The 16,815-nt window shown below is 35.6% G+C and overlaps 1 protein-coding gene and 2 long non-coding RNA genes across 4 annotated transcripts in view; 2 read left to right on the forward strand and 1 right to left on the reverse strand.

Moving 5' to 3' along the window:
* Positions 1 to 10,437, forward strand: part of LOC139966076 (uncharacterized) — a 17,762-nt gene extending 7,325 nt beyond the window's left edge. For both annotated transcript variants that reach the window (XR_011792452.1, XR_011792451.1), the window contains exons 3-5: positions 3,636 to 3,817; positions 3,999 to 4,026; positions 10,297 to 10,437. This is a non-coding gene — a long non-coding RNA (uncharacterized lncRNA). The remainder of the gene's footprint in view (positions 1 to 3,635; positions 3,818 to 3,998; positions 4,027 to 10,296) is intronic.
* The window catches only part of LOC139966074 (cyclin-dependent kinase 4-like), a 27,945-nt gene extending 17,342 nt beyond the window's left edge, over positions 1 to 10,603 (reverse strand). The window contains exons 1-4 of the mRNA XM_071968742.1: positions 10,329 to 10,603; positions 8,904 to 9,042; positions 6,117 to 6,284; positions 3,716 to 3,825 (exon numbers count right to left, since the gene is read on the reverse strand). Coding sequence (XP_071824843.1) covers positions 3,716 to 3,825; positions 6,117 to 6,284; positions 8,904 to 9,042; positions 10,329 to 10,603 — 692 coding nt within the window. The remainder of the gene's footprint in view (positions 1 to 3,715; positions 3,826 to 6,116; positions 6,285 to 8,903; positions 9,043 to 10,328) is intronic.
* LOC139966078 (uncharacterized) lies at positions 10,463 to 15,905 on the forward strand. The gene is made up of 3 exons (XR_011792453.1): positions 10,463 to 10,604; positions 11,304 to 11,415; positions 15,016 to 15,905. It is a non-coding gene; the product is annotated as an uncharacterized lncRNA (long non-coding RNA).
* Positions 15,906 to 16,815: the final 910 nt, after the last annotated feature.

Here is a 16,815-nt window from a genome sequence, read left to right on the forward strand (position 1 = left end):
AAAATGTGACGTAGGCTATTAATATCAGAGCTTAAGTATTTCGCCATGGCATAAGTCTCAGCATACCGGTTCTTAAGCTAATAATTGAGTAGAGCTTGATATAAGTACTTCATACCCGACGAATCTAAGTGTTTTCTACATAACGATATCTCAAATAACAAACTTAAAAGAAAGAGAGTAAACACAAATGGAGGTACAATGGAAATTTTCTGATATAAACACTTATAGAACTAAAACATTAAGCTTTTTCAAGGTCCCGTAACACTCATTAAAGAAGTAATGATTTAGTGGTAATTTAAATCGGTCAAGCACTCTTTGGACTGGGCAAGACGCATTATGGTACTCTTCTACAATGTCATTAGAGTTCATGTTACCCAATGGTTTGGTGATCCAAGGCGTGCTGCATGGATTAGGGCCCAGAGCGTGTTCGTGGTCCCGTTACACTCATTAAAGAAGTAATGATTTAGTGGTCATTTTAATTGGTCAGGCACTCTTTGGACCGGGCAAGACGCATTACGGTACCCTTCTACAATGTCTGTAGAGTTCATATGACTCATTGGTTGGGTGGTCCAAGGCGTGCTGGTCTTGATTAGGAGCCAAATGTTTTTCATTCGTTGTCCCGTTACACTAATTTAATAAGTGATTATTTAGTTGTCATTTTAATTGGTCAAGCACTCTTTGGACCGGGCAAGACGCATTATGATATCCTTCTTCATTGTCTTAAGAATTCATATGACTCATTGGTTGGGTGGTCCAAGGCGTGCTGGTCTTGATTAGGAGCCAAATGTTTTTCATTCGTTGTCCCGTTACACTAATTTAATAAGTGATTATTTAGTTGTCATTTTAATTGGTCAAGCACTCTTTGGACCGGGCAAGACGCATTATGGTATCCTTCTTCATTGTCTTAAGAATTCATATGACCCATTGGTTAGGTGGTCCAAGACGTGCTAGTCTTGATTAGGGCCTAAAGTGATTTTTCGTCAGGTCCCGTTTCCGTTACATTAATTTAAGAACCGATGATGTAGTGGTCATTTTAGTTGGTCAAGAACTCTTTGGACCGGGCAAGATGCACTATGGTACCCATTTACATTGTCATTAGAGTTCAAATGACCCAGATAAACCTCTTTTCCACGACCAAATGTTGAACATCTTGTAAGAATGCATTCGTCTTGTCATAAGTGTTACGTCGGTACCATTGTCGAATAAGTAACTGAATAGGTAGCAGTTACTCATTCGCGAACGTCGAACGAGGAATTAGTATCTAACTTCACACCGGTATTCCAATACTGGGGAAGCTGGCAGGGTTGCCAGTTTTATTGTAACGCAATCGGTCAAATAATTGTAAATGTGACTGTCTTACTTCTAATAGTTCGCAACTTCAAGTTCATACACTTCCTCCGAATCGTCCCCCAAAACATAGGTTTTATGTTTTCTTTTCATAAACGATCAAAAGCTCCTTTGCCGTCCCCTAGCTGTGAAAATTCTCTAGTTCCGCCATTGTACAAACGCACCTTTATATATACCGACGGGGTGGCCCCAGAGGGGGAGGGAGAAGCGGGGTAACAGTCCCCTTCCCCTCGTCGGGGAGGTCTAGCCCCCTGGTAGGGGAAATTATAATTTCGTCAGGGAGCAATGAAGAAAAAAATATATTATTGTGTATTTCTTATCATCATAATGATCATTCTATGATAAAGATAAATGTAAGAAAATCAGTCCCCGACAGGTGTCAGCCGCACCGACATACGGGCTTCAAACTTTTCTCACATACCAAAAAAGACACCACAAATTACCGCGCGCTTCGGCAATATTAGATTTATATATACATAGATATATATCTGTATGTGTAAATATATCTATATATATATATATATATATATATATATATATATATATATATATGTGTATGTGTAAGTATATACATTTTTTATTTTTATTTTTTTATTAATATTACAACGTGCACACAATTGTTTCCGGGGACCTTAGCTCCCGTGTCGGAGAAATCCTGGAACCATCCCTGCATACCAAATGGACGTTAACAAACATTACTGAGTTTTCTGCCTGTATTTAGTGAAAAAAGCTTCAAACCCAAACCCTTCTTGGCGCATGTTGGCTGAAATGCGGCCAAAACATTTCTTTACATTCCTGCATGCATTTAGAGTATTTCCGTCATTGTTAAAAAAAATTCGCGTTTTCGACATGCCTTTAGTGAAAAGACTTCAACCTCACCCCTTTCTGGCGCCTATTTGCTAAAATGCGCCCAAAACACCTTTTCACCCTGTCTTAACAAAATCATCTAGTTGTGAAAAATGTTGTGAAAAAAAAAAAAATCCGCGTTTTCGACCTACACTAACTGAAAAAAGTCTCATACCCCACTCCATCCTTGCGCATATTGGCAAACACTTTTTCCGCGTTTTCGACCTGCATTAAGTGAAAAAGCCTCAACATCCTTCCTCACCCCCTTCCTGGCATTTTGGCTGAAATGCGCTGGCCAAAACCCTTCTTTTCCCTCCCTTAGCAAACTCCTCTAGTTCCGCCTTTGCTAAAAACATTTCCGCGTTTTCGACCTCCATTTAGTAAAAAAAACAGCCTACAACCCCTCACCTTCCTGGCGCATATTGACTGAAATGCGCCGAAAACTCTTAACCTTCCACCTTGACAAATTCTCTAGTTTCGCCATTCATTGTGTAAAAAAACATTTCTGCGTTTTCGACCGGCATTTAGTGAAACAAAATCTTCTATCCCCACCCCTCCTGGCGCATACTGGCTGAAATGCGCTCAAATTTTTTTTCACCCTCTCTTGACAAAATCATCTAGTTTCGCCATTGTAAAAAAAAAAAAACATTTCCGCGTTTTCGACCTACACTACCCTCCCTTGACAAAATAATCTAACTCATCCATTGTAAAGTACGATTTCCGCGTTTTCGACCTACATTTACTAGCTTTAAACCCGCACCCCTTTTTGGCGAATATAGGCTGAAATGCGCCCAAAAGACTTCGTCACCCTCCCTTGACAAATTCCTCTCGTTTCCGCGTTTTCGACCTTACTATATAGCAAGGTCGATAACGCGGAAACCGCGGAAACCGTTGATATTGAACCCGGTTTATCGATTTCCGCGGTTTCCGCGTTATCGACCTGGCCATTACAGAACATGTAAATGTACCTGATCAAGCACACAGTGACTAAGCAGTATCTTTACAGGATAACGTGTCATACACACAAATAGCATGAGGTGCCATATTACCTTGGGAGGATCAGTTTGAATTCGACTTGAGTTTAACATAACAAATTAGGTTTAGTATATACCTGTGCATGTTTCCCTTTGGGGTGAGGTGGTGGGGGGGGGGAGGATAGATAGGTTCTGAGGGCTCAAATGCAACCTTGGTTTCTAGGGCCACAAGAAATATTTTCTACCCTCGATGCATATGCCTGATGAAATTTATGAAGTTCTGAGCTATCATTGTTACATAATCATTAAGTGATTAGGATAAATACCACCAGATTACACCAAATCAGACAAAGACAAAAAAACACTGAACAGCATGTAACTACTGGCTATGTGAATAGCTTGTGAATGCATTGCCAAGATTGAGTAAATCATCAGCTTTAATGATGCCATCTCTTATTGAACCATCAGTCCATCTGAGCAATGTATCCTGGATGACCCAAACAAAGAAGATATTTGCTAAATGTTGGCAGATATTTTAATGTACAAACCGTCTGGTATGAAGCTCTGCGAAGATGCAGCCTACACTCCACATGTCAACTGGTAAGGCATAGCTGGTCTGAAGGAGAACCTCCGGAGATCTATACCACAAGGTAACAACCTATCAAAGTGAAGAAAATAAAGTGATAATCAGACAGCCCTAGAGATGAGAGAAAACTGTACATTCATACTGGCAGGGATGTTTAACTTGTGTTTTTTTCAAGGGTACAAGAAGTTTTAACAATTTTCTCATACCCTTGTACAGATTTGGTTCTCATTTCCTTTCCAATACAGCAACAAAAATGTACAGCAAGACAGAAGAGTAAGTACCACACATGTGCCTGACTTTTGCACATAATATCTATATCTATATATATATATGCATATATTAATGTATATACACACATATAATATATATATATATATATATATATGGTCGCATGTCGTAAGGTGGGCACCTATTCAATAACGGGGTTAAAAATGGCAAAAAACATATTTCTTGATATTTTGTATATATTGATAGCCTCTAATAGTTAACACCATTTTTAGCCATAAAACATGTTTATTTTTCGAGATAATCCTTAATTACTAATTAATTAATACACAGTCGTCTATGTAAATCTCAATTTTCAAACACGTTTTTCTCAAATCCGACCTTTTTCACAAAAAGTCCTACCAAATTTTTATTTCATGCAAGAAATTTACCAGATTTGGAGGATTTGTTCTGAACATGATAATACTTCAAATGGTATAATTCAAAATATTTTACATTAAGAAGTTCATATGCTAATTACATCAGCAAGGTCAACAACATTTTTACGTGTAATTAATGAACAGTTTATTCTATCATTAAGGAAATTAAAGTCAAGACGAGAAATATATACACAAGCAAGTTCTTAAGGTACTGCAATTAATGTTACAGTCAATTAAAAATGAAAAAATAGAACAAATAACTCTTTAAGGTATTCAAATTGGCTTATTAATAGGATTAATTAAGGTAACGAAAATCAATTCCATTGATGCGCACAATACAACGGCTGAAATAACAAAATTTTGACTCCAACCCAAATGCATGACTTATTTTAAAACAAATTAGGAGGTTTCTCTACTTGAAGTTATGAAATGAAAGAATAGACAAACAAATAACTCAATTAATATTTAAATTGGCTCATTTATGGTATTAATTAAGTACTGAATGTCCATTCCTTTGTTGCGTACAATACCAATGGCTGAAATTACCAAAATTTTCCACTCCTAACCCAGATGTATGGCTTATTTTGTTAAAGCAAAATAGTAGGTTCCTCCACTTAAAGTAATGAAAATGAATTTAAAAATGAAAGAATAGACTAACAAATAACTTATTTTAATATTCAAATTGGCTCACTAATAGGATTACCAGTAATTAAGGTAATGAATGCCCATTCCATCATTGCATATGGACTTTTAGCCAAAATTACAGAAATATGCACTCTAACCAAAAGTCACGACTTATTGCGTATCAATTGTTGCAAAAATCAACTTAAATACTGTTTTTACATTCCTTCCTGTCTAAATTTGTAAAAGTATAGTAAAAGAAACCAGTTATTTGAAGTTATGCCCATGATTTTTCATATATTGCTCACTCCCGCATCCGCCTGCACCGCATCCGCCTGCACCTCCACCCCTGGCATTTTTCATTCAAACTGATGCCATTTTTTTACAGAGCACTGTATGATCTCATGCTTCTCCACACTGAAAGCATATTAAATTAGGCTTAAAATGAGGTATTAACCAGCACTGTAGGATAAGGGGTTGTGAAATACCAATCAAATTTGTGACAAAGTTTTCGGAAAAGCGTTATTCCTCCACCCTTTTGGGATACCCAACTCACGACATGCGACCATATATATATTTGTATAAATGTATATTATACATACATTTTCTAGACAAACTTCCTTACTTTCAAAATCAGCTTCATGGTTCAGTTATTGAATTAGTCATACAACAAATGAAAGTACTTCGTACAAGTAAGCTCGATTCTAACGTAATAATGTATTTATAGAACTTAGAAAATGGAGTTAAGTTTTATGATTAAGCAGAAATGAACAAAGGCTGCTTTTGTCTTGGCACAATCCAATCAGTCAGTAACCTTCCATATTTTGTTTTAATATATACAATAATTCAGTAAAATATATAAGAATTAAATTAACCAGTCATTGTGAGTTGAATGATCACAACCCAAGTCTATGACTTCACTAGATATACATAAATATTAAGGAGAGAGTAATCCTTCTGTTTTATTCCTCAAGCCATGCCCATCACCCCCCCCCCACCCCCCACATGCAAGCATGCTCTTCCAAACAGTGATTCATTGTTATTGTAATTCAAGGAGATACCACTTCATACTGCATGAATACTTGATAAGATTCTTACCACTTGTGTAAGAGCCATGTTGAAACCGTAGATCCTTGCTAGGCCAAAATCTGCCACTTTCAATTTTCCGGTGCCGGTAATCAAAATATTCTGAGGTTTCAGGTCACGATGGACAATTCTGTTACTATGGAGAAAGTCTATTCCAGTCAGCAGCTGTTGTGAAAGGTCCTATTGGAAACAATTTTAAGGTGGAAAAGTCAAACCCAATTGTGCCTGCTAAAAGTTCTAGTGGTCATGAACAAAATGGCTGACACAGAATTATCACCTTAAGCCAATTCCCCTAAATCTTCCAAAATGGATACACAGATGTTGCAGCAGTTTTGGCTTTGTGTGGGACAGGCTAGATGTACACTAAGAATATCTCAAACTTAAACCGCTTAACAAAACCTGGGACTCATATACATTCATTCAATCAATTTTGCCCGTACCGGTAAAAGTTAACAACAAGACATGTGGATTTCATTCTCAATCTTACAATGATATTAGAACAATCATTGAGCTAGCATGTTTGGTATATACATCTCGCTAGGAAAGACTAAACACTAAATCAGCTTTGATTTGCAGGCACACAGTACTATACCATTATTGATACTTCCTATACACATACTCAATGAGATGCAGAATCATTTGACTGAAAGTGTGTTACATTAATTAACCCTCATTTCCTTTGTTAATGACCAAAGAAGAGCAATCCAGTTCATTAACAAGGTTTTATATTTCAACCCCTGACGGTTGAAAGACATGCTTGGATGTTAATGACTTTCGTTTTTTTCGGTTTATACTACAAAATTGTGAAAACACAATACTGCATTAATTAGATAAGGAGAATGGCAATTACGTTCATATGTGTTAATTCCAGTATTATTCCTTCGGATTGAGAAAGAAATGAAGTTCTAAGCATATGATACCCTAAAACTTCTGGTTTGGATATCCAAGCTACGACACCTCAGATCATATAAAACAGAGAAGAGCCAGTCATATATTTTGTGGCGCTGAAGATACTCATACAACCAAGGTAAATGCTGAAGAGCCTTTGTAAGATAGACTGTGCATTGGTCTCATTTACATACAAGAATATATGCATGAGTGATGAATTGCACCCAGGTTGTGAAATAAACCTCATGGTAACAAGCAAAATTGCACAAGTTACTCTATCAGTTAGGACATGGCTAAAGGATATATGATACAGAAATATCAGCAGTGAAACCAACCATTTAACACACTATATTGCAGTCCTAACCTAATAATAGTAAATTGCAAGAGCCACGTTGCACAAGTCAGTTGTATCTGTTTTACTTTTAGCAAGAATAGTTAGCATTTACATAAAGATATTTGTAATGACCTCGTTATCAGGGATGTGAATATTGTAGTTTGTATGGATAGTGGAAGGACAAAACACTGTCATATCATGATCAGAAATGAAAGTATGTCATTGACTTCTAGTCAAGGATTAGTCAAGTGTTTCTAGTGTAGACTACTGTACGTGACGTAATTTTTCAATGAGCGAGTTAAATGACCTAGCAACACAGCCAATGTCAGCACTTTTATGATATATGATGTAAGAAGTGTGATTTCAGGCATAATGAAGACCAGTGGGCATTGGCAAGAGGTTAATATATGAGATCTCTTAGGTTGTTTATTCATGCAAGCTTACCCAATCATGGGTTAGAATGACACTGACAAGGGCATAAATGGATGGTAGTGCATTGTTTATTTCCTTAATTTGAGTACACTACATATTCTATTTTTGGTAAGGGAGAGGGTGGGGAGTGGGGGGGGGTTGGTAGGGGCATGGGGATATGAAAGACAACTATATCGGTATGTCAAAGACATCTGTTATTAGAAACATGGTATGTGATTGAATGTATAACATCTATATTTAAGTCAGATAAAACTATTATACAATTTCTTTTTAGTAAAGAGGGTATACAGTAACTTTGAGATGCTCGAGAAGCGCAACAAACGTTCTTTAAAAGGGTCAAAGGTTATGATAATATCTTCGATTTTGCTCTGTGGTTTAGTTCTATCATTTCAAATAAGTGATTTCACTGTTACTTTGATCAGATTCCACCAGATTACTTGAGAGTCAAAAGAGTCATTTGAAGCCAGCAAAACTTTCCCTAACTTTGTTCATAAAGTTTTACTTTTATGGTACAATTCTAGTTACATTGTGACATAAAGCATGAAAGTGCTTTCAGCATTGACGTACCCTATTTTCATTCAAGAAAGTGGTAATAAGTTGCATTTCAAACACAGCATTCGCAGTGTATAATGTAGTAAGAGAAGTTAGGGGACACACAAGAGAAGTTAGGGGACACAAACTATTTTATTAAGCATTTTTATTAAGCATTTTATTAAGCATTTTATTAAGCATTTTTAATGTATTTACGACTTCTTAAATCTTCATACTTTTTATATTATTATTTGTCTTTTTTAATAACTATTTTTTATTATATGTCTTTTTAAAAAACTATTTTTTTAATACTATTTTATTAAGCATTATTGTATTTATGACTTCTAAAATTTTCCTACTTTTTATATTATTATATGTCTTATCAGAGGGCCTCGTGGAAGATTAGCTATTGCTAAACGAGCTACCCTCTTAAAATAAAGTTGAAATAAATAAACACAAAGATACCATATAACTCTACAGTCAAGGAGATGTAGGCCGTTGCTATGAGTAAATAGCACTTGCACAGGATAGCAGCACATTCCCATGAGCTGATAATATTTATCATGATAATAATTTTTATCCTGCTGTTTCAAAGTGATCAAAACTGGACTTACCTTTATTCGCTCCTTTTCTAGACCAGGTGATGGGCAACGGCTCAGATACATGGCCATATCTTGATCAATGTATTCAAAGACAAGACTAAGCTCTACTTCTGTATCGCTGACTTTAGGTCCGTGAACAACATCAATTAGTCTGAAAGTGATGCACAATAGTTACAGTCACCAAACTTAGATAAAGTTTTGGCTCAAACTATTTCCTTCACTACAGTAAATACACCCCATATGGCAATAACAGATAACTTTATTTCCTTCACTACAGTAAATACACCCCATATGACACTAACTGATAACTTTATTTCCTTCAACACAGGAACTGAGGAAACATTCTAGAATAAGAAGTTTGTTAGACTTAATATTCCAATCACCTTAATTGATGAGCCTCACATGTTTTAAGAGACATTTCTTAAGAAATTGAAAGTGGTACATCGAACAACAACCTGGGCTCATGTCATTGTTCTCTAATGATTTACACCTTAATTTTCAAAATTAGATGTGCCCAAAGTCACCAATTCATTGTTAATCTATTATATCACTTTATGTACATAAATGTAATTATATACATATATTATGTGAAAATGTTTATACGAAATACACAACTAACTAAATTTACATGATTTTGTTGATCTTGAATGACATTTTGCCTTCGTTGAACATAATAGCATTCTGATTTCTAACAAAGCAAAACCTAGATATACCTTCCAAGTAATAATTTTTAAAAAAAACTGTCTTTTTTTAACGTTTGTGTAAAACATTGTGTTTTATTGATTTTAACCTCTGTTGACCTATTTGAGGTGTGAAAAGTAATTCTTTGAGAGTCACTGTGCTTTTAAGACTTGGACAACAAAAAATCAGGCTTATGCAGTCTATAAGGAAGAACCTAAGCTGGTATTTATCAGCAAGTGACAAAAATTTGATCTGATGACAATTTGAAATGTCTTTCACCAAACAAAATGTGTAGTTTACTGCCTTTACAAAATCTCATTTCATTCAAATCTGAAAAATGCACTAGAGTGGGAGAGGGAACAGAGTGGGAGGGGGGAGAAAGTGGGAGGAGGAACAGAGTAGGAGGGGGAGGGGAGGGGATAAAAGCAAACCAAACACAGTAACAATGAATAGAATACAAGTTATCAGGTTTTACCCAGATGTTTAGCTTGCCGATATTAATTTCCAAAAATATTTTGCTGGTCACTTTTCCCTTTCTAATTTCCCTACAATTACTTCAAGTAAAGAGATGTAAAGGTTTGACATAAGCAAACTCATTAGCTTCTTTTTAACAAATATATCTGAAATCAGTTTAGATGAACTTAAACAGAAATTGAGGAAACTTTCACCAGGATAACTTATAAATAAAATATTTGCTTTTTTATCCTTGCTTCAATTCTTACAGGTTTCTAACATATATATGCCTCTACTACTTACTTCACGATGTTTTCATGCTGTACGTTTGAAAGCTGCTTCAACATTGCAATCTCTCGGATGGTTGATAACGGCATTCCCTCCTCGCTGGAGTGGCTGACTATGATTTTCTTGAGAGCCACAAACTCTCGAGTCGCCTTGCTTCTAGCCTTGTAGACGGTTCCATAGGCTCCAGTGCCAATTTCTTCGATGATGGAGAAAGTCTCGATTTCTGGAGGATTGAGGCCAGCAGCAGCTGCACCAGCAGTTGCTGCTGAGGTACTTGGGTCACCACTCATGGTAGTATTCCCAATGTTACTTTACCCAGGTCATCATTCTTTCAAGGAGACAGACAGAAATATTGGGGGAAAATTATTCAAAATTCTTTCAAACAGAATTCCTCAAAAGCAACAGCAAAATATTGTTCACATTGCAAGATATATTGATGTGAAATTTTTATTTCTGCTGACTATCAGCTTGTGAACATTCATAGTGCACATGGGGATCTTTGTGTCCCTATATTTATGTTCATATATTCTTAGTAAGAAGAAACATCAGTTTCTTGGAAACAAGTAGTTATATGATTGCACAATTGATCAAAGTAAGAAGTCTGTAATTACAGACTTTATGACACAATACATACACACCACCCACTGATATTCTGTTGCTACAATTTATATTTGTACATTTTTTAACCTTCCCAGCCTCTGTCCTGAATTCAAATCTCTAAGTTGCTATAAAAGTGTCATTAGAATAGAGATTTGATCTGGAGCCCTGTCATTGATACCAAAAAGAAAAACTGGTCAAAGTTTCAGTAATAATCATAAGAAGGAATATGCATGCTGATGAATGAATACTGAAAAACTGAACTTGGTATTCCCACAAGAGTGAAAGATGTTGATAACAATATTTGCTTTTTGAATTGATTTTCGATCGTCTCTTATAGGAGAAGATGTCTTGTTGATAACAATGATGTCAATCTAATGTTCTCCTTCACAGATCGTAACATAGGGCAGAGAACATGTCGATCACACAGAAGCATTCATACCTTTTTTCTTGATGACTCAAGGTGAACCCAAACCGGGCCAAGATATCCTTCAGTTTTCCGCAGGTACTCTTTTTGATACTCCGAGGTTTGTGTACAAAGTAAATCTACTTAATGGTCCTAATGAAAGACTGCATTCACGTCACTGTCCCTGTACCAAAAAGAGTTTTTAAGCAGAGCACAAGAGGGTAACCTCACCATAAATAACAACATTCCTTTGAAACTCTTCTTTATATACTAGTTTAAGTTTCACAGTTACATAACTTTTCCGTCCAAAAACATAAAAAGAGAAATGCTGATGCAAAAATTTATCTTAAAAAGTGGTGAAACTATGATCAATGCCGACAGACTGAAACAAATATTCCACTCGTGGTTCTACTTTTACTTTCATATTAATGTAAATACTCATACACATAACAAACAGGATTCATCTTAAAATTATGCCTCATGAATACCTTATTCTTTGTTACCACACTTTCCATTCCCACCCCCGACATTAACCAAAACAAGTACAACCAACTATGAAACAGCCTGCTAAAGAAGGTAAGATACGTTGGCTGAGGTCTAGGCGGATCTCCTAACATCTTGCAGGCCAAGGCTTTGTGTGAAAGGTTGCTATGCTAACTGAGACCTGGTTTACACATGCACTCTGACATGACCTCAGTTCTTTGATTAAATGATTGAATTGTTGAAAGTGTGGATTTTATAATGAAATATCAACTCAGAAGAGAAATAATTATTGAATGAAAGCCGATGTTTTACTTCTGCACTAGATTCAGGTTGACAATTTTGTAAATAAAAATTGTTTGATTGTAATTTGATTTGATTTTTTTTTACTGAAAATTTATGTTTTTTTATTTCAACTGATGAACATTATGTAGTATTTTCCTCTCTCTCTAGAATCAGTTAAATATTTCTTATGAAAGTATAAGTCTGGCCTATCCTTAAAGTAAGTTATGATGTTTGCTGGGGCCATAAGCATTCTTTATCAAAATATGAAACAAGCTGTGATTTCACTGTGATATGTACATTAACAATTCACTTTGCGCTTTATGTGTGTGAGAGATGTTACACTTTAACCACAACTAGCGGTGCTGTCTCCCATTTCCACTGTGGTGTGTACTACTTAGTTTGTTGGATATTACTGTAGGTACATGCAGAACTGGCATTTAGCGCCAATGTGTTTAATTGAATCACTTAGGCTAGTAAATGAATCGTTTACAAACGTTTACAAAAGAAAATATTTGCATGACATCAGATTTTTTTTCTACAAAGATCATGTGAGTTTATTCAAGATTTAATCAATGTGATTTTAAATCATTCAAATCATCAAAAAAGTCAAGTCTCGCAACAAATAAAGTTACATTAGTTTTAAACTGTTTTTAATTAACAACTTTAACCAATTAATATCATTAAAATCATAAATTATTTTACGTTATGTACATTTTCAGTATCACTAGAATTTATAACACTGAGGTGAATTTATTAAACTGAACAGTCAACATAAATGCTACTTTCACTACCAATTTCACTAACAATTTCACTAACAGTTCACTAACAATTCCTCCAAATGAAAATCTTCAAAACATCTTAGCAATGAAAGATCTTGTTCTGTAGATTTCAGAATATTTGTAGTCATTATACAACATTTGACATTCTGAATTCATACAAATGAAGTTGCCTGAAATCTATAAATTATAATTAAATAAACTAAAATTGAAGTACAAAAAGGCAATCATTTAAAGGACGACCGTAGAAACACAAATTAACATTGATATGTAATAGCAGTTAGCTAATTAATAAGAATGGACCACCTACAATAGCTAGCTTATAGGCTATTAGGTCAGGGCCTTAGGATAACCCCCAATTCAACATAAATTAAAATAAATATCAAATTTACATGTTCTCAACTAAATATGAAGCATTACAGAACATACATATTGGTGTCTGTATCAAAAGATTAACATTAAGAATCAGGTCCAAACTAAGAGGATGAGGATATCATAAATATAATCTTATAAGAACACTCCAAATATTGAGCATATTTCAAAGGTCATTTTCTTTAAACCTGAAACAGCTAGATAAATTACATTTACAAAACAAGTTTTTATTTGTTAGATTGTCCTATGAAACGTATGGAATTGGTTCCTGCAAAGCAATTTAGAACTATCTGAACCGATAACTCAGGCAGATCTATTTTAGCTTTGGATTGTTTTACTTTTTCTTTTGACATCAGAAAACCTTTAAGATCTTAGGAAAAGCCAGTAATGAAGACAAAGCTACAGCAGTAACATACTTCATTTCTCTTCCATTGGCCCTGAAATATCAGTGGTATTTTACAAGTGCTGAGCTTCACAAGCAAAGTGTGAATACCAAAACCAAACACAACAAAAAAGAAAAAATTATGCGCTGGTCAATTTAACTCCATTGAATTGAACATAATTTGAACTATTGATGATTTAAGTAGTCATTATGAATCAAAATTATTCTATGTGCTTTTGTAACTTGGCATGACCTAATTTACCGACCAACTGCAAATCTTTGGCATGGCTATTGAAGCACAGACTTACATCTATAGATACATGTTACCTTACTTACATGGCCCACTACATCCCTTCTTATAATTTGCATAATCAACATGTTTATCCCAAGGAACAATTCACATGGATTATATTAAATGAGTTAAAAATGATATCCTTTGTTTCAATGCGAATATAAATATAAGTACAATGATAAAGTTCTAGAATATATAATTTGGGATATCGTTCATTCTTTAAATTGGACACAAAGAAACAACAGTGAAGGTTGACAATAGTAAGCAATAAGACAAAAAGTTCTTAGGCTAGGCTTAATTTATTATAGTGATGATATGGATATACACTAGCTAAGCGGCCGCGAATTTATATAATCGTTTGACATCACTTTTGTGAAAAACACATTAAGAATTTCCTAAAGTGCGCCATATTGGTACCGTGTCATAATATGTCCCACTACTAATACAATGTCAATAGCCTACCACGGTACCACTACCACTACCAGAATCAGGTCAATACAGTAACAGTTCTACCAATTGTACCACCCTGAAGCTAGTATCCCGGTTACAAAATCCAAACAATGGTCTGGCAAGTGACATGAACAAGCGAAAAGTTAGAGTGTATTTACTCAGTTGTCGACAACAATGATTCATTTAATCATGAAATACAGTGAGTTAAACCATTTTTATGCAACTAAAGATTTACGATTCTATCATACCTACGATAAACAAGCTTTTGGAAGCATGATGAAAAAGATTAACAGTAGTGCAAAAAATAGCGCTGATCTTGAGTGTGCATAGGTGGTTGCATATAACTTATATTACCACTATTCCACTGGAATTACTACTTCTCTTTGTCTCCGACAAACCGAAACTGCGGAAGATAAAAATCATCTGAACAAAAGCCTGCCCGTCCAGGATTTGACGCATAGCAACCACGTGAGGTTGGAATTTCTCTCAACATAGCCACGTGATGACCAGGCAAATCCGGGATTGTCTTTACATGTGTAGGTGGTAGGCCTTATCAGAAACTATGTCATGCTTGATGGTATATAACGGGAAATATGTTTGAGACAAAAGTAAGTTATTCTGCTTCTTATATATTTGTTTCATACTTGTTTTGTAATTCACAGAGAGACAGATAGGTACGATGGAGGATGGAATCACGGCAAGCCAGTTGAAAACTGGCTGAAATAAGATCGATTTGGAATAATCATAAACTCCCGCAAAAAAGGTCATTGTCAAAAGTATCCAGTTACATTGGACAGACATATGGCTACATAATTCGCTGAGAAATCGACCAATGTCACATAAGCTAGTGGGTACTAACACTGATGGACGACCTGCAGGACGTGGTGTCGCCGCTAAGTTATCTCGTTCCAAACTCTGAGCATTATCTCTACAAAGCCGACGGTGATAGTGTTTTGCCCTGGTTAATAGAATATATGCAATTGGTATCTTTTTTAGCCTTATCCAAGGCTCTTGCACAAACTATATAAACACTTAGACGACTGAAGAGTAAAATACTTCACTGGATTAGCGAATATTTTATAAAGTTTTCGTTCGCAAAATGCCACCGAAATTGCTCTAAACAATGTTGTCATGTGGGATTCCCGCAAGGATCTATTTTAATTTATTTTCTACAAGAATATCATCATTGTATCATCTATAAGATGTTACATTTTACAATGTTTTCAGTACGTTCATTTTAGAAATGTTAAATTTAGGACTGTTCATAAATAGTCTTGTAAACAATTAACTCACTGCGGCTATTGATTATCCTATTGTTTATAATGTTGACATTAGAATCACACAATGAGCTCTTAGTATAACTATATACAGTCGCTTAAGCATAGAACCGAGCATAACTTAAGAAGAAGAAAAAACGTCAAATGTTGTGAGTTGATAGGCTATGTGGAATTCCGTTACCAAATAAAATTAAAAAATCCCATAAATAAATTATTTCATGAAAAATATTACATGTTTTATAAATAATCACAGCTAGGTCTGATTTGTCATTGAATTTATTGTCTTTTCCTTCTTCTTTTGTTGTTTAATCCGTCCAAAATTGGAGCCGAATCCAATGTGGTCTTACACCCCATTAAACTGATTATGAATATGTAAACATAATCGAAGGACAAATAGACAAATTCGATACCTCTGAGTCTCCCTTGCGTCTACATTTCCCAGATTTGGATAATATTTAGATAAACATGATACAGCGGACCCCCACCCACACACACACCTGGGATGTGCAAGACATTCCGCTGAAATTGAATTAAGTGTCAGAGATGCATTTTTGTACTTGAAGATCGCTCCAAGAAAACATCACATATTGCAACCGCAGCAGCGCGGACCGGGTAACCAGGATCTCATTTAGGGCTTGGAATACATCCCTTAGAAATGTAATTCCCCTTTCTGACAAGTGATTTGTTTGCATTAAAGTCGCTACGAGAGAACAAGAAACATTTCCAAATGCTATTACGGGGCTTTGCCCCTGGACCCAGGAATTCAAATACATTCCAGAGAAATTGAATTCCTCTCTCACATGTAATTGTGTTTTCAACTCTCTACCAGAGAGCGAGAAATATATTTTAAATAAAATTCAGCTACCGGGACTTTCCCCCTGCCCCCCCCCCCCCCGTCATGCACAATGGCTTTTAAATACGTTCCAGAGAAAGTGAATTCCTCTTTCTCTCGCTTTAAACTCGCTTCCAGCCAATAACAGTGCACAGATGAATATTATAAAACAAGATGCTGCTTTTGTTGTACACTTGAGTCGAGTCTCACAAAATCGCTCTTTTCCACCTCCCCACTCCATTGAACAATAGTGAATGTACGCCCCCTGTTCCACTGCACCACTGATTTGATAACTGAGTTGAATATAAGGCAGTTTGCGTTAGATTTACTGTTCTGTGGTCAGCTGTACCGAC

This window comes from Apostichopus japonicus, chromosome 4, assembly GCF_037975245.1.
Source record: "Apostichopus japonicus isolate 1M-3 chromosome 4, ASM3797524v1, whole genome shotgun sequence".
Classification (NCBI taxonomy): Eukaryota; Metazoa; Echinodermata; class Holothuroidea; order Aspidochirotida; family Stichopodidae; genus Apostichopus; species Apostichopus japonicus.